The sequence below is a fragment of the Dermacentor andersoni genome, chromosome 5, assembly GCF_023375885.2.
Source record: "Dermacentor andersoni chromosome 5, qqDerAnde1_hic_scaffold, whole genome shotgun sequence".
NCBI lineage: Eukaryota > Metazoa > Arthropoda > Arachnida > Ixodida > Ixodidae > Dermacentor > Dermacentor andersoni.
The window spans coordinates 188,974,213-188,990,545 of NC_092818.1; the positions used below are offsets into that span (position 1 = coordinate 188,974,213).

At 44.9% G+C, this 16,333-nt stretch overlaps 1 protein-coding gene across 1 annotated transcript; it reads right to left on the minus strand.

Annotated features, from left to right (window-relative positions):
• Positions 1-1,292: 1,292 nt before the first annotated feature.
• LOC126532305 (acetylcholinesterase-1-like) lies at positions 1,293-15,182 on the minus strand. The gene is made up of 3 exons (XM_050179990.2): positions 13,434-15,182; positions 3,255-3,404; positions 1,293-1,842 (listed from the first exon to the last, which is right to left on the minus strand). Exons 1-3 carry the CDS (start codon positions 15,056-15,058, stop codon positions 1,674-1,676), a joined length of 1,944 nt encoding a protein of 647 aa, XP_050035947.1. The 5' UTR covers positions 15,059-15,182; the 3' UTR covers positions 1,293-1,673.
• Positions 15,183-16,333: the final 1,151 nt, after the last annotated feature.

Below are 16,333 nucleotides of genomic sequence, written 5' to 3' on the forward strand. Positions count from 1 at the left end.
TTGGACCAGTTGGACAATCGACCACTATCAGAACTGAAAGCTTTAGGTCAGTGCTCTGAAAGAACATCCGCGTTGAAGGCCTCACTCGCGTTATTAAGGTTCCTGCGGTCTCTAACCTCCCTGTCTTTCCTCCCCTTTGTCCCCCCCCCCCCCCCCCCCGCGGTCTACAGGGCTTAACGATAGACTTTAAGAACACCGCCCCCTACCGCTCTATAGTGTACGCGCTTTGTTAGCGCTCGTCTCGTTTTTTCTCTATCTCCCCCTTCCACTCTCTTTCTCTTTGTATCCCCCTTAACCCTTCCCCCCGTGCAGGGTAGCATACCGGAACTACCTCTGGTTAACCTCCCTGCCTTCCTCTGTTTTCTCTCTCTCTCTCTCTCTCTCTCCCTCTTGAGCCCAATTTTCAGGCTGGAATTTTGGCTTGCGTCTGCATATAACACGAGGCGGAAATTTGGAACACTAATAATTGGAACAAATACTCGTATTTAGACGGGTTATTGCAATGAATTTTAGAGATGGATATGTGGAAACTGCTGCTAGTCTTGCTATTTCCGCTAAGCTGACATGACTTCACACCTGCTCAATTTTATAATTTAAACATGCAACACACAGTGGCAAACAGAAGGTTAGTTAGTGAAAGTTTTCAATTACACTTGCGTGGACATTGCGAGTTTCCGCGAAAATATTGTCACCCTTTTCAGATAACCCATCTGAACAGGACGGAATGTACTCCCGATACTACTTAAAAAAAAATCTATAATTGAACAAAAATGAGTATAAACGTAAATCGCATAATTTTCTTGTTGTTGATTAGAAGGCACATAGAAGTTACTGTAAAATACTGTAGAAACGACTAAAGTAAACAAACTCAGAATATGCTCGTAGGAGAGAAATAAACCCATTAACGCAAATAGTACACAGTAAAATATAAATAGCTGCTTCTACAAGGTAAAGTGTGTACAGAACGCTGTCTCAATGAATGGTAAGAAGGACTTTGAGGAGTGCAAACACCCATTCTTAAAAGGGAACATTGTATATTTATCATGTCATGTGCGAAATGCTTTATTAGCTATTCTGATTAATTGTTTGCAGGGGTAGCGGCGCCTTGTGATGCATGTATAGCATCGTAACCTTATCTCTTACTCTGAATAAAGCTCCGCACTTTACACATTTGCAAACTCGGTGTTTCGATTACAGCGCCACCTGTATTTGTTTTAATTATTCAGTGATGTTTAACAACAGCGTGAAGAGATTATCTTATCATCGCCTTGAGGCCAAAACAGTGCTCTTCCTTGAGTTAGGAAATAGAAGTGATTTATCCGGCTCAAGTGCATCACGAACAGCAACAACAGAAATCAATTTGAAGAGTTCAATAATAAAAAGAAGCGCTTACTTACCCTTTCTATAAGCAAGCTTTTCAGGCTTTTGTAAGTTTCTAGCTATGCCTTTAAATTACTCTTGTATTGCCATTCATTTCCTCCCTTGACGCATTGGTGTGGCCTGCCGCCTTGCGAACTTTTTAGTTAATTGGGAGTAACGCAACAATTATTTTATTAGATCACAATTCATCCATCGGAGTTCTTGCTGAACGCACTGGCACTAAACATATTGCACGTCATTGTTGCTTGTGTGTGAAATCAAAGAATCAAACAGGCAGACGAAGAGCAGAAAGATCAACAAAGCGTCAGGCCGGCAAACGAAATGAATAAAATAAGAGCCGAGCAAAGAAACGTGGATGGGCTTGTTGCAGTTTGGCCCGTGTTGTCGACTTCGTTAGTTTTTGTTTCTTCCTTTTTGCTTGGCTCTTCTTCTTGACTGAAGGAGCGTTCTTCGGGCTTAGACCTGCATACACACAGCGAAGGAAGCACACGTAAGAGAAACGTTACATCTAGCACATATAAATTTTGTTTTTTCATGACGATCGTCACAAAATGAACTGACATGTGACTGCAGATTACGTAGCGTGGCCGAACGCACTTCAAAGAAAGACGAGCTTTAGCGGCCATGCGTTAGCTGTGGAGCGCCTGAAAAAAAATATTTAATAAGTTCCCTCATGTCATTATAAAGCAATAATTCAATACTTTTTCCGACAACGGGCAAGAAGAATGGCGATAACGGTGCCTTGTCGAGAACTTCTTTTCATTCGATATTACATACAAGGCAAGACGTTATTCGAGGCTAAAGTGGGGTCTCCATGATCCTTTGTTGTGCATGAAGCATTCCAAAGATACAGACCTCTGCGCAGTTTCATCTCTCCTGGCACAAGAAAAAAAATATCTCAATAAAACTTGCGAACTCTTTACATAATAGAAATGCATGCGGTAATAGATTATGTTGTGACAGTGGCAATTTGTTTTGGCAATGCACGTAAAATTTAGGAATGTCGTCTGGAAAGCACGCTAGCCACAAAGGCAGAGGAGTGTTTTCAGCGCTTAGTTAAGGGAACGCGGTGTATCCATTAGTCGTGCTTGTGCTTGGCCTGTGCGTGCACCCATGGGAGTGGCTCTTCGCAAGAAACGCGGTAGCCTTGCAATTAAGGCCGGTAATTGATCCGCCTCAATTTCTCTTGTAATATCGTAGGCGTATTTAACGACATGTTCATTCTCTTAGTAATGCTAGACAGCGTGAAACTTTCTTGCAGGCTAAAGATGGATGGAAACAACTTTATGGAAAATTCGGCGAAGTTTAACGACCCGGGCTCAGGTCTCGCATGAGGGGACTTCGAGGCCTTTGCTCGTCGCCACCTCTTGGGCCCGCTGGACTGCCCATTTTTGTGTCTTGAGGTTGGAGCTGCGCCGAGTGGCGGCCCTCTTCGACGGAAGAGCCTCCGGAGCTACTGCCATTTTAGCTGATATAACAGGACACTCCCACAACATGTGTGAGAGCGTCGCTCTAGTTACCTGACATAACTTGCAAAGAGCACTCGGGTATTGCGTGGGGAAAATGTGCCGCAATCACACCGGACTGGCGAAGGTGTGTGTCTGCAGTTGTCGCCAGACGACTGCCTGGCGACGTTTCAGTTTGGGGTGAAGTGGAGGCATATATCGGTGTGCCTAACTGCCTAGCTAGCTTTGTTTCTGCTTCATTCATTAAAATATTTATGTTACTTAATTCTCTTCTATGTTTGCAGATGTTGCATAACTGACGAGCTAAATATACCATTGTTATCCTGGTGCGCGTTTGTGGCAAAAAATAATGGTGCATGGCATGCCTGCGCTGTGTAGTTTCACGATTTTTCCACAACTTGTACTTACTCCCTGAGAAGCACTGGTTTCCACACTTCACATATGTTCCTCTTCGGCTCGACAATGGTCGTGTAGTTGTTCGGCTGAAGGTAGATCACCCACGGCTCATCAAACGTGTACCGTGGCCACTTGCCACCTGTTAACGGCACCTTCGGTTTCCTGGGAGGAATAGAAGAGGGCTCTTCAAGAAGGAGCAATGCCGCATTGTGTTCTCTGTCAGGTATCTCTGCGGGACACCCTCTGTCGTGTTGTGTTTCAATATCACCGCCGCGGCTCTAGTCCTTGTGCAATGTTGTTATGCCACATCTAAATTTCATTTGGCGCATTGAGCAGTCACTAAGCGATCAGGGTTTTCTTTATTGCATAAAGTTTGCCCGTTTATGGTACACATGGCTGCATTTCAGGAACACCATTGTGAAAATGTGAGGCAAATCAAGTTCCCGTCAGTATCCTTGCTTAATAAAGGCATTGTTGACGGAAACTTTATCTATACAAATCAAGCACGTCAATAAATTTGCGCACTTTAATGAAAAATGAAAGACGATACACCCTGTACAACACAACTATTCCAAATTTATCTGCAGGATGAAATCTGACACAATATGCTCCATATACTGGAGCGAAGTCGTAATGTTGCTGAAATGTATGTTCAAAACAGTGAAATGGCATTCTAACAACCGCCCCAAACAACCAACAGGCGTCAGCCCTTTCTTTTGCCTTGACCTATTTCATTGAGATGGCATCAGGCTCTCACAACTGTAGCTGCAGAGCCTGTGCCATTGGCACATACCCACTCCGGGGGATTGGCCACGATTTGGGCAGCCCAATATGAATGAACATAATACTTACTTGACTTGAAGCGCAAAAAACGACGGCAAAAGAAGGAAGCCAGACAGGACGAGCTCTACTTCAAACAAAACTTTCTTTTGAGAAAAAGACACCGTGTGGACTGATAAATAGGCATGTTTTTTAGAGAATAAACTTTAGTTTGAAGGAGCACTCGTCTGTTGTGATTTTTCTTGTTGTGACCTCGGCTTTTGCGCTTGAAGTCAAGTGTGAATTCTTCCAAACTCGCAGAAATTTCAGTTCTTGTAGAATATGTTATATAAGATAAAGTTAACCATTAGTTATAAATAGGAACGTTAGAATCAAAATCAGTTTCATAGGTGCGGGTACCATCATATTTCATTGGGCACATTTGTGCAATTTTCATTTCTCGTACGACGTGGTGGCAACATAATGGGCCACTCACAGTGGTTTCGTCCTATAGCTGCGTGCTGTGAGTGCGCGTGCCAGCGCCTCAATGTTTCCGACCCGCCGTCGTGACTTAGCGACTATGACGTTCCGCTGCTAAGCGCGTGGTCACGGCGGCAGCATTTTGATGGGGGCGGCATGCAAAAATTCTTGTTTGCAATACATACATTGGGTGCACGTTAAACAATTCACGGTGATTAAAATTATTTCCGTGTCTCCGCTAAGCTGTTCATGATGTATTGTGGTTTTGGCCGGTAAAGCCCAGAAGCTTTTTCAAAAGTATTTTTGTTTGTGATAGTAAGTGAGGTACGTCGCCTCATTTACATTGCTAGATGCTCCTGAAGTCCTGCCTGGAGCAAGCTTCGCACGGACGTGGTGGCACAGACCATCGGCGAGCAAGCTCGACCGTGCCTACGTGCCGCGGCGCGCCGTGCTCTTTATGTCGTGCCTTGATGCGGGGCACTTTCCGTCGTCTCTTATATCTTCGATCATATGACCGTTATCGGTGCCTGTGTCGTTCACCCTCCTTTTTCATCGTGCCGTTCCGGTGGTGTTTGCTGTTATATCGCAATGAGGCTGCAAGTCGAAGAATGCGGCGAGGAGGAGTCACACGGAAAGTGGTCCTGACCACTTTCCGCGATGTGGGCCTTTTGGCGGACACAGCGATGGCGCTCACCTTCACGGCAGACACAGCCAAATGATGGGTAGCGCGCGCGGAAGCCCGATAGCTTATCTCAGTGCCATCACGGGGCTCCCCCAGCGCCTCACGTCCCACGAGGCGTGACCGTGGCGCCCGCGCGCTATGTCGGCCAGCAGCAGGGCCATCAGACATACGATGAACTCTGTCTCGCTTGTGTCCTTTACATTCATCTTTTATGTCTTTAACCCTTTCTTCACCACGCTCTCCCGCTACTTTCTTCTATTGCCGCAGGATATTTCAGGTGTCCATGTAGTACAACGTTGCAAAGTAGTTACCTGGCCCACGGCAATATAATGTTTAGTACAATAAGTAAATAAATACGATAAATAAATACATAAATAAATACATCCAACTGTGGAGCATAAGGACCACACTGGATGGGAAGAGCAGTGCCAGACTGCCACGCCGCCTCCGACGCCGCCTTTTCATTGCTGCTGCACGGGGATTTGTTAAGCCGCGGAGCTAATCAAGGCATGCGTGGGCGTCCGGTGGTGGCTGCCTCTAGGAATCAGTGAACCCGCGTTTCACTTCGCGAGTTTTGCAGCTTGAGTACCTCCGGAGCCTAATGGCGGCTTCCCCTCTACCAAATGCGGCGTGATGGCGCGGGTATTCTAGCCACCCTGTATAGCGCGGGCGTTGCCTCGTTCTCAAAGCAAGGTGCTGCGGGTTTCGAGTCACTCGCTGCTTAATGCGCCGAGGCCGTCGGCCACTGCGCTCGTGTAATTCCCACTATATACCTGTGCCAACACGTGTGCGTAATTTATCTGCTGCGCGCCATCATTTGGCTCCAGTTTTGAACTTGTGGCGCAGTAAAGCGACGCAGTTGACTATAGCGTTCTTAGAGAATTGAGGCTTCACGTCGTAATTACTAGGTCGACAGCTGTACATAAATAAGAAAAGAAATTCACAAGAACCTTTACTGTCACCGCTCCTTTACTGAGGTTTGTTATTTGACCCTCTGAGGTGCGAGGCTAACGTTTCAGTGACGACTGCTACACTGACACCCATGGAGGAAGGAAAAAGGAGGGAGCGTTACATCATGCAGCCAGCCTTGGCAAGCGAACGCTCCCTGAAGCCAGGCCTTTGCACAGTCGCGGCCCAACACGCGACCTCTTGCGTCGAGATCACTGAGCGAGCATCGAGATTTGCTGATACGTTTGGTTCCCAGTAGCTATGCCAGTAGTTTTCATCCGGTGCGCGCTTGTTCGGTTGCCCTGTCGTGGCTCAGCCTGCAGAGCGAAAACACTAAAACCAACCACGCACTTTGATGTGAGATCCCGTGTTGGGCACCACCCTCGGCTTCAATCGCGTTGCGCGATGCTCCCTCCTAATTTTTTTTCCTTCCTCCATGCTAATACCAAAGTCAGACGAGCAAATTCAGGGGCACTTCGAGCGAATGCACTTCACCTCGCTGAGTTTTACATATGGCGGCGTGTTGCTGGACGGCAAAACGAAGTGTCGCTCGGATTGGATGACGCTGGTCATCTGTGAAGTCATATGGGCTGATATGGCAAGCATTTGCAGTTTTAGAAACCGTTACTGTTCTATTACGAAACGATGCTTATGTACAAGAACTTCCGCCATCAAAAATAAAAATACTGTAGTCCCATTAACACGTATGTTTGTTTTGAGACAATACAAGCAAGGAGCGTGTGCGAAATTCACAGGGTCAAGATGGCGGCATCCGTCAAAGATGAACGTTTCAAGCGTTTTTTGGCTTCAGTGATGTTACAAAGACGGTCATAACATTCGAAATTACGAAAAGTGGTCTTAGTACCAACTCGGCTGTGAGCATTTTTATTTATTCTTGAGGCATTGCTATCGAGGCTACACATTTTAACGCAGCGCATTGAGTTCCTCGAACGCACTCGCTGGCAAGTGAAAATTGTGCTTCGCTAACACTACATCCCAATGAAATCATGTATTACCTATGCACAATGTGACGTCGCACTGTTATTGTGGTATCGCATGTCCTTATTTGCTTGTTTTATTCTACTGACAGCACTTGCTGAACATATTGTCATCGACACGCAAAAAATTGGTTGTTAGTCAGTGATGCGGCTTGTCTTGTCTGAGCATCGCCGTCCTTTCTGCCATTGTTTCCAAGTCTTCTGACTTTATTTGTTGATACGGCAGCGTTTGCCTAAGGAATAGGGTTGAATTGACTCAAGAGAGCGTTTGGAAAATGCATGCCATGTATTTGCCTTTTCTCGTGGAGTTCAAATTATCCGTTTAGGAATGCGTTCCTTCATCCCATGCTCTTTATGCGAGCGCGTGAGTGTGCGTGCAGCCCAAACCCGAAACTCAACTACCATGCCACGAATATTAGGCAGCCTCTTCCGTGCTCCCGCACATATAAGTCAACTCCAGCGAAACGCAGTGATTTGATGCTTTTTGTTTTACCTTTATTTTCATGACAATGTGCTGAATTGGATTTGCTACCGTTCCACTAAGCGGCAACATCTTTTTTTTTATGGCAGTGTTCAAGAAAAACTTTTCTACAGGACGAAACAATGCAGGAAAATAATTATATATGCTCTGCTCCAGTAAAGAAAGCGTTGTTAATTGTCACTTGATTCTTTTTCAATTTTACACCAAATCACACGTTACTTTCTGCTAAAGCCTTCGTATTTGCGTAAGTGTGCGTCAATGCCTGTGTCCCAGCATGAACGTCCTGAGGTGGAAATCGATTTCATCGTTCTAGTGCGCGTGAGCCGATGTTTATACAAGAGGGAAAATTTTGTTAAAACATTATTGCCATTTCTTTTAGGCCATGCATGTTACATGATATGCCTAGCAACGACTTAATGACCCTACAGGCTGACACGTTAAGGTCAACAAGAGCAACTTCACAAGCATGTAGATTTGGTACTCAAATGTTGGCTGGACTCTCCAAGTCACTTATAACGTTTTATTTAAATAATTAAACTCCCTACACCCTGTTTTATATCAGGGCGATCATACCTGGAACTATGCAGCTTCTTTGCAGCTTTCCTTTTTTTGTTCACGGGCAGCAGGCACTGTTTTGCATATTCTGAAATTTGGTATGCTTGAAAGTGTGCGAATGTGCAATTTTGTGTTTGTTATATACAGGCGCCGCAAAGTAATAAGTGAATGGCGCGACATGCATGCCAAACCGTATGGGGGCGTGCACAGACGGAGACACGTACGTAGCCTGATATGCAGGGCGTCCCAACTATAAGTACCGCGACTTAAAAATATGCAAATGCGACAGACCCAAGGTAATGTTGTTTGTCGTCGGTTGGAGATACTCATATTATGTTTTCATTCCGCCTAATTAGGTAACTAATGTTTAATAATATTCACCTTCTCAAATATTATAATTAGGTTAGACGTGTCAGGGAGAAAATTGTAGAACAACTTGAAGAACTCCCGATACAGCTTTCTGTTGCTCAATACGTGCTGCATAAAAGTGTTTTTCCGAGCGTGAAAGAAGCCAGCGAATAAACGCAAAGTGCCTCGAGAGGTCAGTAGTAGCGATAATATTGCGTGTATTCGCGTGCTTCTTTTACACTCGGAAGACCAATATTGTGTAGCACGTATTGAGCACCAGAAAGCCGTATCGGGAGTTTTTCATATTGCTGCACAATTTCCTCATTGACACTTTTCATTTATTTATAATAATTGAGAAGTGGATAAATTATTAACGCTAATTATGTAATTAGGCGGAATGCAAAAAATAATGTGAGTATCTCCAAACGGCAGCAAACAACATTACCTTCGTCAAATCCAGCTTTGTCGCTTTTGCGTATTAAATCTTGGTGCATAATAGTTGGGACACCCTGTATATTGAGGCATCTTAGTCTACACGGGTGCTCTCACTTTGCTTGCATTTGACCCGAATAATTAACTCCGTGTCGTATATAGACGGTTATGGCAAGACGAAAGGGTGTATGGCGAAACTTCACCTGTGAGGCCTTGAAAGGCTAGAAATTTGAAATTTTGAATGTAGTTACTATTCTTATGATATTAAGCATAGTCATGCCGGCTTCAACAGATACGGATAAAGGAAGCATTCACGTGCTATCTTTTGTGAAATTATTCACGGAGTTGGTGCTATTTTTGTCACTGTTTTTATCCGTCCCATACTGGTAAAAAATGCGCACTGAGAAGTGCGCCAAGTATGCGAGTTTTCTTATGCTTTACCCGAATTTATTCGGAACATTTAGAGTTTATACCTCCTTAACATAACTGAAATAGTATCATGTTGCGGTGGTGAGGAATTAGACCGTAGCACCCCGGACAGTCACAAAGCTCACCCTTTATTGGCCGCACGTGTGCCAACGAAAACTTGTTGCAGTCGGACCGAACGATAGGGACGAGATCACACTCGTCGAAATCTTATAGCAGTTGAGACGTATCGACTATTTATACTCGACTCATAGAAAGTTCCATCATAATCTCTGGCGCTAGCACAACTACTAGAGTATACAACACTAAAACACTATGCATTCTGATTAAAACAGGTTCGGCGACAACTTAGACAACAGGCAGAATCGGCTACAAGAATCGGCTATCGTGCCGAGCGATGATGTTTAACATTTATTAGCCCGTGAAAAGCGCTCACCGGGACAAGATAAACAAGTACACATGCCAATAGGAATTTTGAAGCCGTATGAAATTTGTTGACCTTCAGCACCACCTAAGCAAATACAGATGCGAAAGAATAAAAATGACAACAGCATGCGATAGTGGTTCCTGGATGATGGCGGGTACAAAACGATTTTTAAGTGAACTACGCTATACCCACCACTCGACGAACGAAATCCCTTGTATTAATTCGCGAACCATGCATCACTTGACTGCAGCTCATAGAATCAGGGTTCGTGTTGCACGTCCGCGTCCGCTGTGGACCAATGACACAATTTCGGGCCCACATTAACCTTCAATAATTGTGGCAAACGGATGTGTATTTTGGTGGGAAAAAAAGCATGCTGTGTCCGGCAACGCGCCCGTTATTGCTTCTAGGCTAATAGAAGCATGAATATATTGCTTTGGCTTATTTTCATCAAGCTGATTGGGAGGATCGAGTATACGAATAACAACTGTACTGTGGAGCATCTGTGATTAGAGCATGGCTTATACTTCTCAATTGATGCGGTGTTGCGCTTAATTGGCAGTGGATGTATAAGGTATGACAATAAGCCTGTTCCACGCTTTGGTCTGCAGACATGCGAATTTTCATGACGTAGGACAGGTCGCGAACTTGCGACGAGGTCAGTTGTTTGTGTCGAATTGATTGATTGATTGATTGATTGATTGATTGATTGATTGATTGATTGATTGATTGATTGATTGATTGATTGATTGATTGATTGATTGATTGATTGATTGATTGATTGTGAGCTTTAAAGTTCTAAGAAAGGCGGGGAACGTGGCAGATGGAAATTCACGACGATGAGCAAAATGTGAACAACATGAAAGCAGGAGCCAACGTGTCGACAAGTAGACTGGTCTTTCTTTTTTTGTATGTGGTCTTGAAAAAGGCAAGTCCACTTGTTGAAACGTTGGCTTCTGCTTTCATCTTGTTCTCATTTTGCTCATCGTCTTAAAAGTCCTAAAGCAGCACATAGGCAATAAAGGACGTAGAAACGTGACAAATTGGTCAGTTGGTGGCTTTCTGTGGTGCTTCTATCACAACGTAAATGCAGGACCCAGGGCGAAGTACGCGTCGAGGAAAGTAAGGGCTGCTGCTGTGGAGGCCTCCGTATGAATTTGGATCATCTGGTTCTTTTAAAATCCATCTGAACAGCGATGAACAAGTGTTTTTTGCATTCCGTCCTCATAAGAATGAGCACGCCGCGTTCGGAATGGAACTTGTGCTCAGCAGCAGGTGAAACGTCCCTGAGTCCCCGCTGTGGGTTCAGTGTAGGAGCGATGAGTTCCGTTGCGTTACACGTATGTGGTGGCCGCTATATATAAAGTAAGCGGATGATGGTGTTCACTTCACATATACATAAAAAATTGGGGAAGAACCGAAATTTCGCTGCTTTTTTGAGGGCTTGGTAAAAGCCATCGCAGTCGGCATCGGCCACTCTCATGACCAGTTGTCATGCACGCCGGTCCACACAGCTTTATCCGCCCATAATAATGCACAAGTCGTAGCCGTGTGCAAAACGACATATGCTCAACAAGTTCATATCATACTTGCGCAAGCTACAAACAGGGCACGTTTCGGCTAGAAGGCATACCTTTTATGGCTCTAATTATGCCGTCGTCGTGTCTGCGTGCGTTGAGCTTGCGCCATCATTACCTTCTGGTCGGAGGACAACCACGAACTTTGCGGAAGGTATCATAGCATGAGATGATAATATGATAATCACTTGAGGCAGTCCTCTGTGTGCCATCGTAAATAAACAATATATTATTATGATACCATCAACAGACGCTCAAGGGATGAGCCGCCACGAGAAAGGGGATGAAGTGTCTGGACTCTTGACGCCACCGAGTGTCTGCCTGGCTGTCTGACTCCATTGTGAATGCAGCGTAGACGGTCTCTTTCGTCTTTGCCTTTTCTTTCCACTCGTAACAATTTATTGACCGCAACAACACAAACTGGAGTTACTGTACATATATTAGCTTATATGCCTTTTCTCATTCCGTGTATTCATTTCTTTCACCATTCATTCTGTACAATATGAAGCACAAATGGCAGGACAATGGTGAAACACCGCTGCTTGCCTTATCTTATCTTTCATAGCAAACCTGGGTACCTTGGTTTGCTATGAGCTTGGTTTGAAGTGTGACCTTCGCATTCATTGCATGAACATAAAGCAAGCATGTGCAGAAAAAGAAGTTCTCGCTCATTAAAAACTAAAATATACTTATATCAGTACGATTTTTGTACAAAACGATGTAGAAACTGTAAAAAAAAAACACCCTTGGGGATGCATAAAAGATGAGGCAGAGAGAAACAGCAAAGACAGGATAGGCAGGGAGGTCAACCAGACGAGCACCAGGTTCGCTACCCTACACTGGGGGTGGGGGAAAGGGGAATAGGAAGAGGAAAAGAGGGCGAGAGTTAGCACAGAGTACATGTGGGAGGATGCACAGGCAGAAAAGCGCCACACTTGATGGGGCATAGAAAAAGGCGATTTACGGGTACTTGCTTTCCACCTACGTGCAGGCATCAAAAACAAAATTAGCACCAGTTTCTATAATGTTTCTTAAGACGCAGCGTGCTTTATATAAGGCTCACTCGAAGTGTCGAGACTTCTAGACTATACATTTCATCGCTCACGCCCATTTCTGCTTCGCATTTTGGCCTCATGCAAGCAGTAATTGTTGTTTTTCTTTTGTTTGCGTCCGGATTACTTGTATACGATCGATGTGACTAGTTTGCCAGTTGCGGCTCAAGATTTAAAGAAAAGGATGAATATCTTCCAAATGGAAGTCTTGATAACATGAATATGTCGAACCTGTATCCTCGCACGCAGTCACTTTTTTGCGCTGCTTATGAAAAGATCTCAATTATTAAAATTAGGACACGCGTTACTTGATTGAAATCTACCGCTTAAAGTCTTCAAAGGTGTAACAGCACCCAGCAAAGCGTTACAAAATACTTCAAAAGTAGTAAAGTAAACGATGATAATATGCAAGAAACTGGCCGGCTGAGTAAAAAACGACAAAGAAAGATAGCTTTATATTTTTATACAGTGATTTGTGCTACAACTGTCGCCAACATTTCACGAGACAGAAAGCCAGTGATTTTATATGGCACATCCCCTTGGAAGGAATTTCGAAAAAAGTCCCCGTTTTGAGATAAGTGTAGTTGCACTAGCGACAAAAATGCGCTGTTCCACTGACTTTTTTAACATAACACATTTTTCTGCATTGAAGCTCAAAAGTTACTGAAAAACCAATGCATTTCGTCACAAACTTTGGGAACTCATATCTCCAAGCTTGTATAATCCTCCGAATTGGTTCCAAGTGGATATGACTTTAAATGTTGCCGGCCACAATGCAAATTGCAGTATGTCCATGGAGTAATTAGTTTAAAAGTTATTCGCCAACTATTGTTTAGTAGTCAAACATTCACTTTTATTTTTTGTGCGAATAATATCTGACTCACACAGTAATCTTGCTCAAGAAGTAAAATTCTGCTACATGTCAGAGGTAAATTAAAAGAAAAATTCTCTTAACGATAAAATAAAGCGCCCTGTATATACGGGCGCACTCTTTACGGTATCCGTCCTATATACAGATATGCTCACCCATCTGTGTAGAAGGTTCCCCAAGCAGTGACTATTTCCTCCATGAAGCTTTTTTCGTCAGCCGTGTAGCGCGCAGACGAGAGGGCCTCCTTACCCTTCGGTCCCAATGGCACCGTGTGGCGGGTTGTGTCGTTCACGAACACGAGTGACCCCGTGGTGAAGGGAAGATCGTCACTGTGCGCGACTCCGAATGATTCGGGCCAAAGGCTGTACGAAGGACGATGAACGAACACGTATCGGTAAACGCTGACGCCCTGCTGCTGGGCTAAGATGTCAGCCATGATTTGCGACGGGCAGTAGAATGTGACGTCGCCGAACATTTCTGCGAAAATGGCCTCTACTTCTTCGGGCGTTTTGCGTTTATCGTCAGGGCCCCCAAAGTATGCCGTTGCGATCCTCCGGCTTTGCCACACAGGAATGTCCAGCATTTGCGCCATGACCAAGATGGCTACCAGTCTATACTCGGACATGATCAAGTCTTTGAATCGCGGGAAAGCGAGCTTGAGGTGACTGAGAAACACGGGCCCTTCATTTTTGACAGTGCCCAACAGTATTTCGGTCGCGCCCAGGTTGTTGTAGGCGTCCACGGACAAGACCCTCGCCGGTAAGAAGTCATCTCCGTCGATGGGCGAGAACATTTGCTTGATGAAATCCACTCTTTGGACAGTGTCAACGATACGCGAGGCTTCCATTTTCTGAAGGCAACTCAGAATCTGCTTCTTTTGTTCGTCCAGCGTTTTGCTCAAGTCATAACAACCAAGAGCTCCGGTGATAGTGGTAAACTTTCCAACACCCCTGAAAAATAGGCCTATCACGAGTGATAAGGGGCTTCCGCTTTGAATGACGATCCTCTTGAACAAATTTTTGCTGTGGGGTGAAATAGCGTGCAGTCCAACGGATGCTGCCCCTGCACTCTGCCCACTTAGCGTTACCTTATTTGGATCGCCTCCAAAGTGCCTGACGTTGGCCTGTACCCACTTGAGAACCAGGTTCTGGTCCCAAAGGCCCAGGTTTCCAGGTATCTCTGAGTCTTCTAGGGAAAGGAAGCCAAATATACTCACTCTGTAGTTGAAGGTCACGAACACGACGTCTGTCAGAGCGACAAAATTTGCAGGGTCGTTTAAAAAGAGCGACGAGTCGGCCCACTGAAACACGTTACCGTCAACAAACACCACCACTGGCAGATTTACTTCGCATGATTCCGGCGATCCGCAAGCTGACGCCGGTCTCCACACGTTCAGGTACAGACAGTCTTCGGATGCGCTTGAGTAGTTCAGTGTTATACCGGCGAAAACTGGCAAGAGTAGTTGCCTGCAAGGCGTTGGCTTCTGAGTCGCTTGGTAGGTTCCGTTCCATGGCTTGACGGGCCGTGCTTTCTGAAATCTTAGTTCTCCTACTGGTGGTTCTGCGTAAGGTATTCCGAGAAACGCGTCCACTTTTTGGTCGCCTATCTCAATACGTATTCCAGCTACATTACCACTGTCGGTGATGACCACCGGTGCTTCAGTTTCTGTTGCACATTTTTGGAACAAACAGAGGATTAACAAGACTTCGGAGAACACCATTCGTAACATGCTGCGACAATGGAGTTGCTGTAAGGACAGACGAGCGTCACTTGTTCGCATGATAAAAGGATTCACGAAATTGATCTCACACTTGCTGCTTCCAACGTAGACCCCTTCTTGTGCGATTGTGACCGGCGCTGGTATTTTGTCCTGCTGCGAACGAAAATCTTGCTTGCGAGTCTTCCATTTCTCTGACAATTTGCCAAAACAAGGAAGTCGTGTTCTTGCGTCAAGGGCGTCGGTGACTTCGAGGTCAATAGAGAGAATCGCTGCCTTCAGCTCTGTTACATTGGCTTATGGCGGAACTTCGCAAGTTATGTCGTCTTTCCGGCTTCTTTGATGATACAACAAAACGAGTGATGTATGACGTCTCTCCCACACGTACAAATAGATCCTTTCTTTTCATTATATCCCTTATACCAGCCGGCCTTGCGTCAACACGTACTGTTGCCGCTAATATGGGAAAGACGGAAAGTGCAGGGTTATTGAATAGCACGCTTTGTGACTTTATGAGTTGCGTGTTTCCAAAGATTTGTCCAACGGTGACTTTTGGCGCTTTTCATCAGGCTTCAGGGGAAAATAAAACCAAGAATTGCGCCTTTTCACACCTTTCTAAACATTTTCCCGACGTCACGCCCCACTCAGCTCTTCGGTTTGATGATTCTTTGCTTACAAAAGCGAGTTAGGTGCAGTGGAGAGGCGAATGCTCGATGTAGCGGGCGGCAGTTTTATATTAGGGCCGAACTCACCCTCACTAACTCCAACTGACCGGTTTAATTTGAAATATGCCGTAAATACGCCATAAATACATGCCGTTAACATATTTTTCAAGTTGGCACAAACCTATGAATACTCCAAGGGAGTTACTATTGCTGAAACCTGGGATAATTAGTTACTGGCACATTGAAACATGGTTACAAGGCTGTGGAATACGAAGACATCAACACGAAATGCGCATGACGGATGCTGTACGTAACTGACTTTGATGCGCGAATGATTACATGCATGAAAACCTACACACACGTCCACATTTTGGACTTGAAATATTGCTCAATTCACCCATCGCGTGGCCTCACCATGCACTCTTGTTCAAGTAGTACCTTTTTTTTTACTCGAGATACCGATCGAAAGTATTCAAAAGCAGTTGTATACTTCTTTTATGCAAAAAGCCGCATGTACCAATGTGCCCTTTTCAGCCTTATGGGCATGGAGCACACATGCACCCAGTACATATTTGCTGCAAAACTCGCGCGTAAACTGACGTCTTTTTCAATAGTCTGCATGGCCTCCGGACCCCGCTACCACCTGAACTTATGCGCCATACTTATCTAGCCT

Coding starts and splice junctions, on each gene's coding strand:
- LOC126532305 (XM_050179990.2), bottom strand. CDS start 15,058: ATGCGAACAAGTGACGCTCGTCTGTCCTTACAGCAACTCCATTGTCGC. Junction 3,405..13,433: donor GGAACCTTCTACACAGATGG/GTGAGCATATCT, acceptor TATTCCTCCCAG/GAAACCGAAGGTGCCGTTAA. Junction 1,843..3,254: donor AAACCAGTGCTTCTCAGGGA/GTAAGTACAAGT, acceptor GTGTGTATGCAG/GTCTAAGCCCGAAGAACGCT.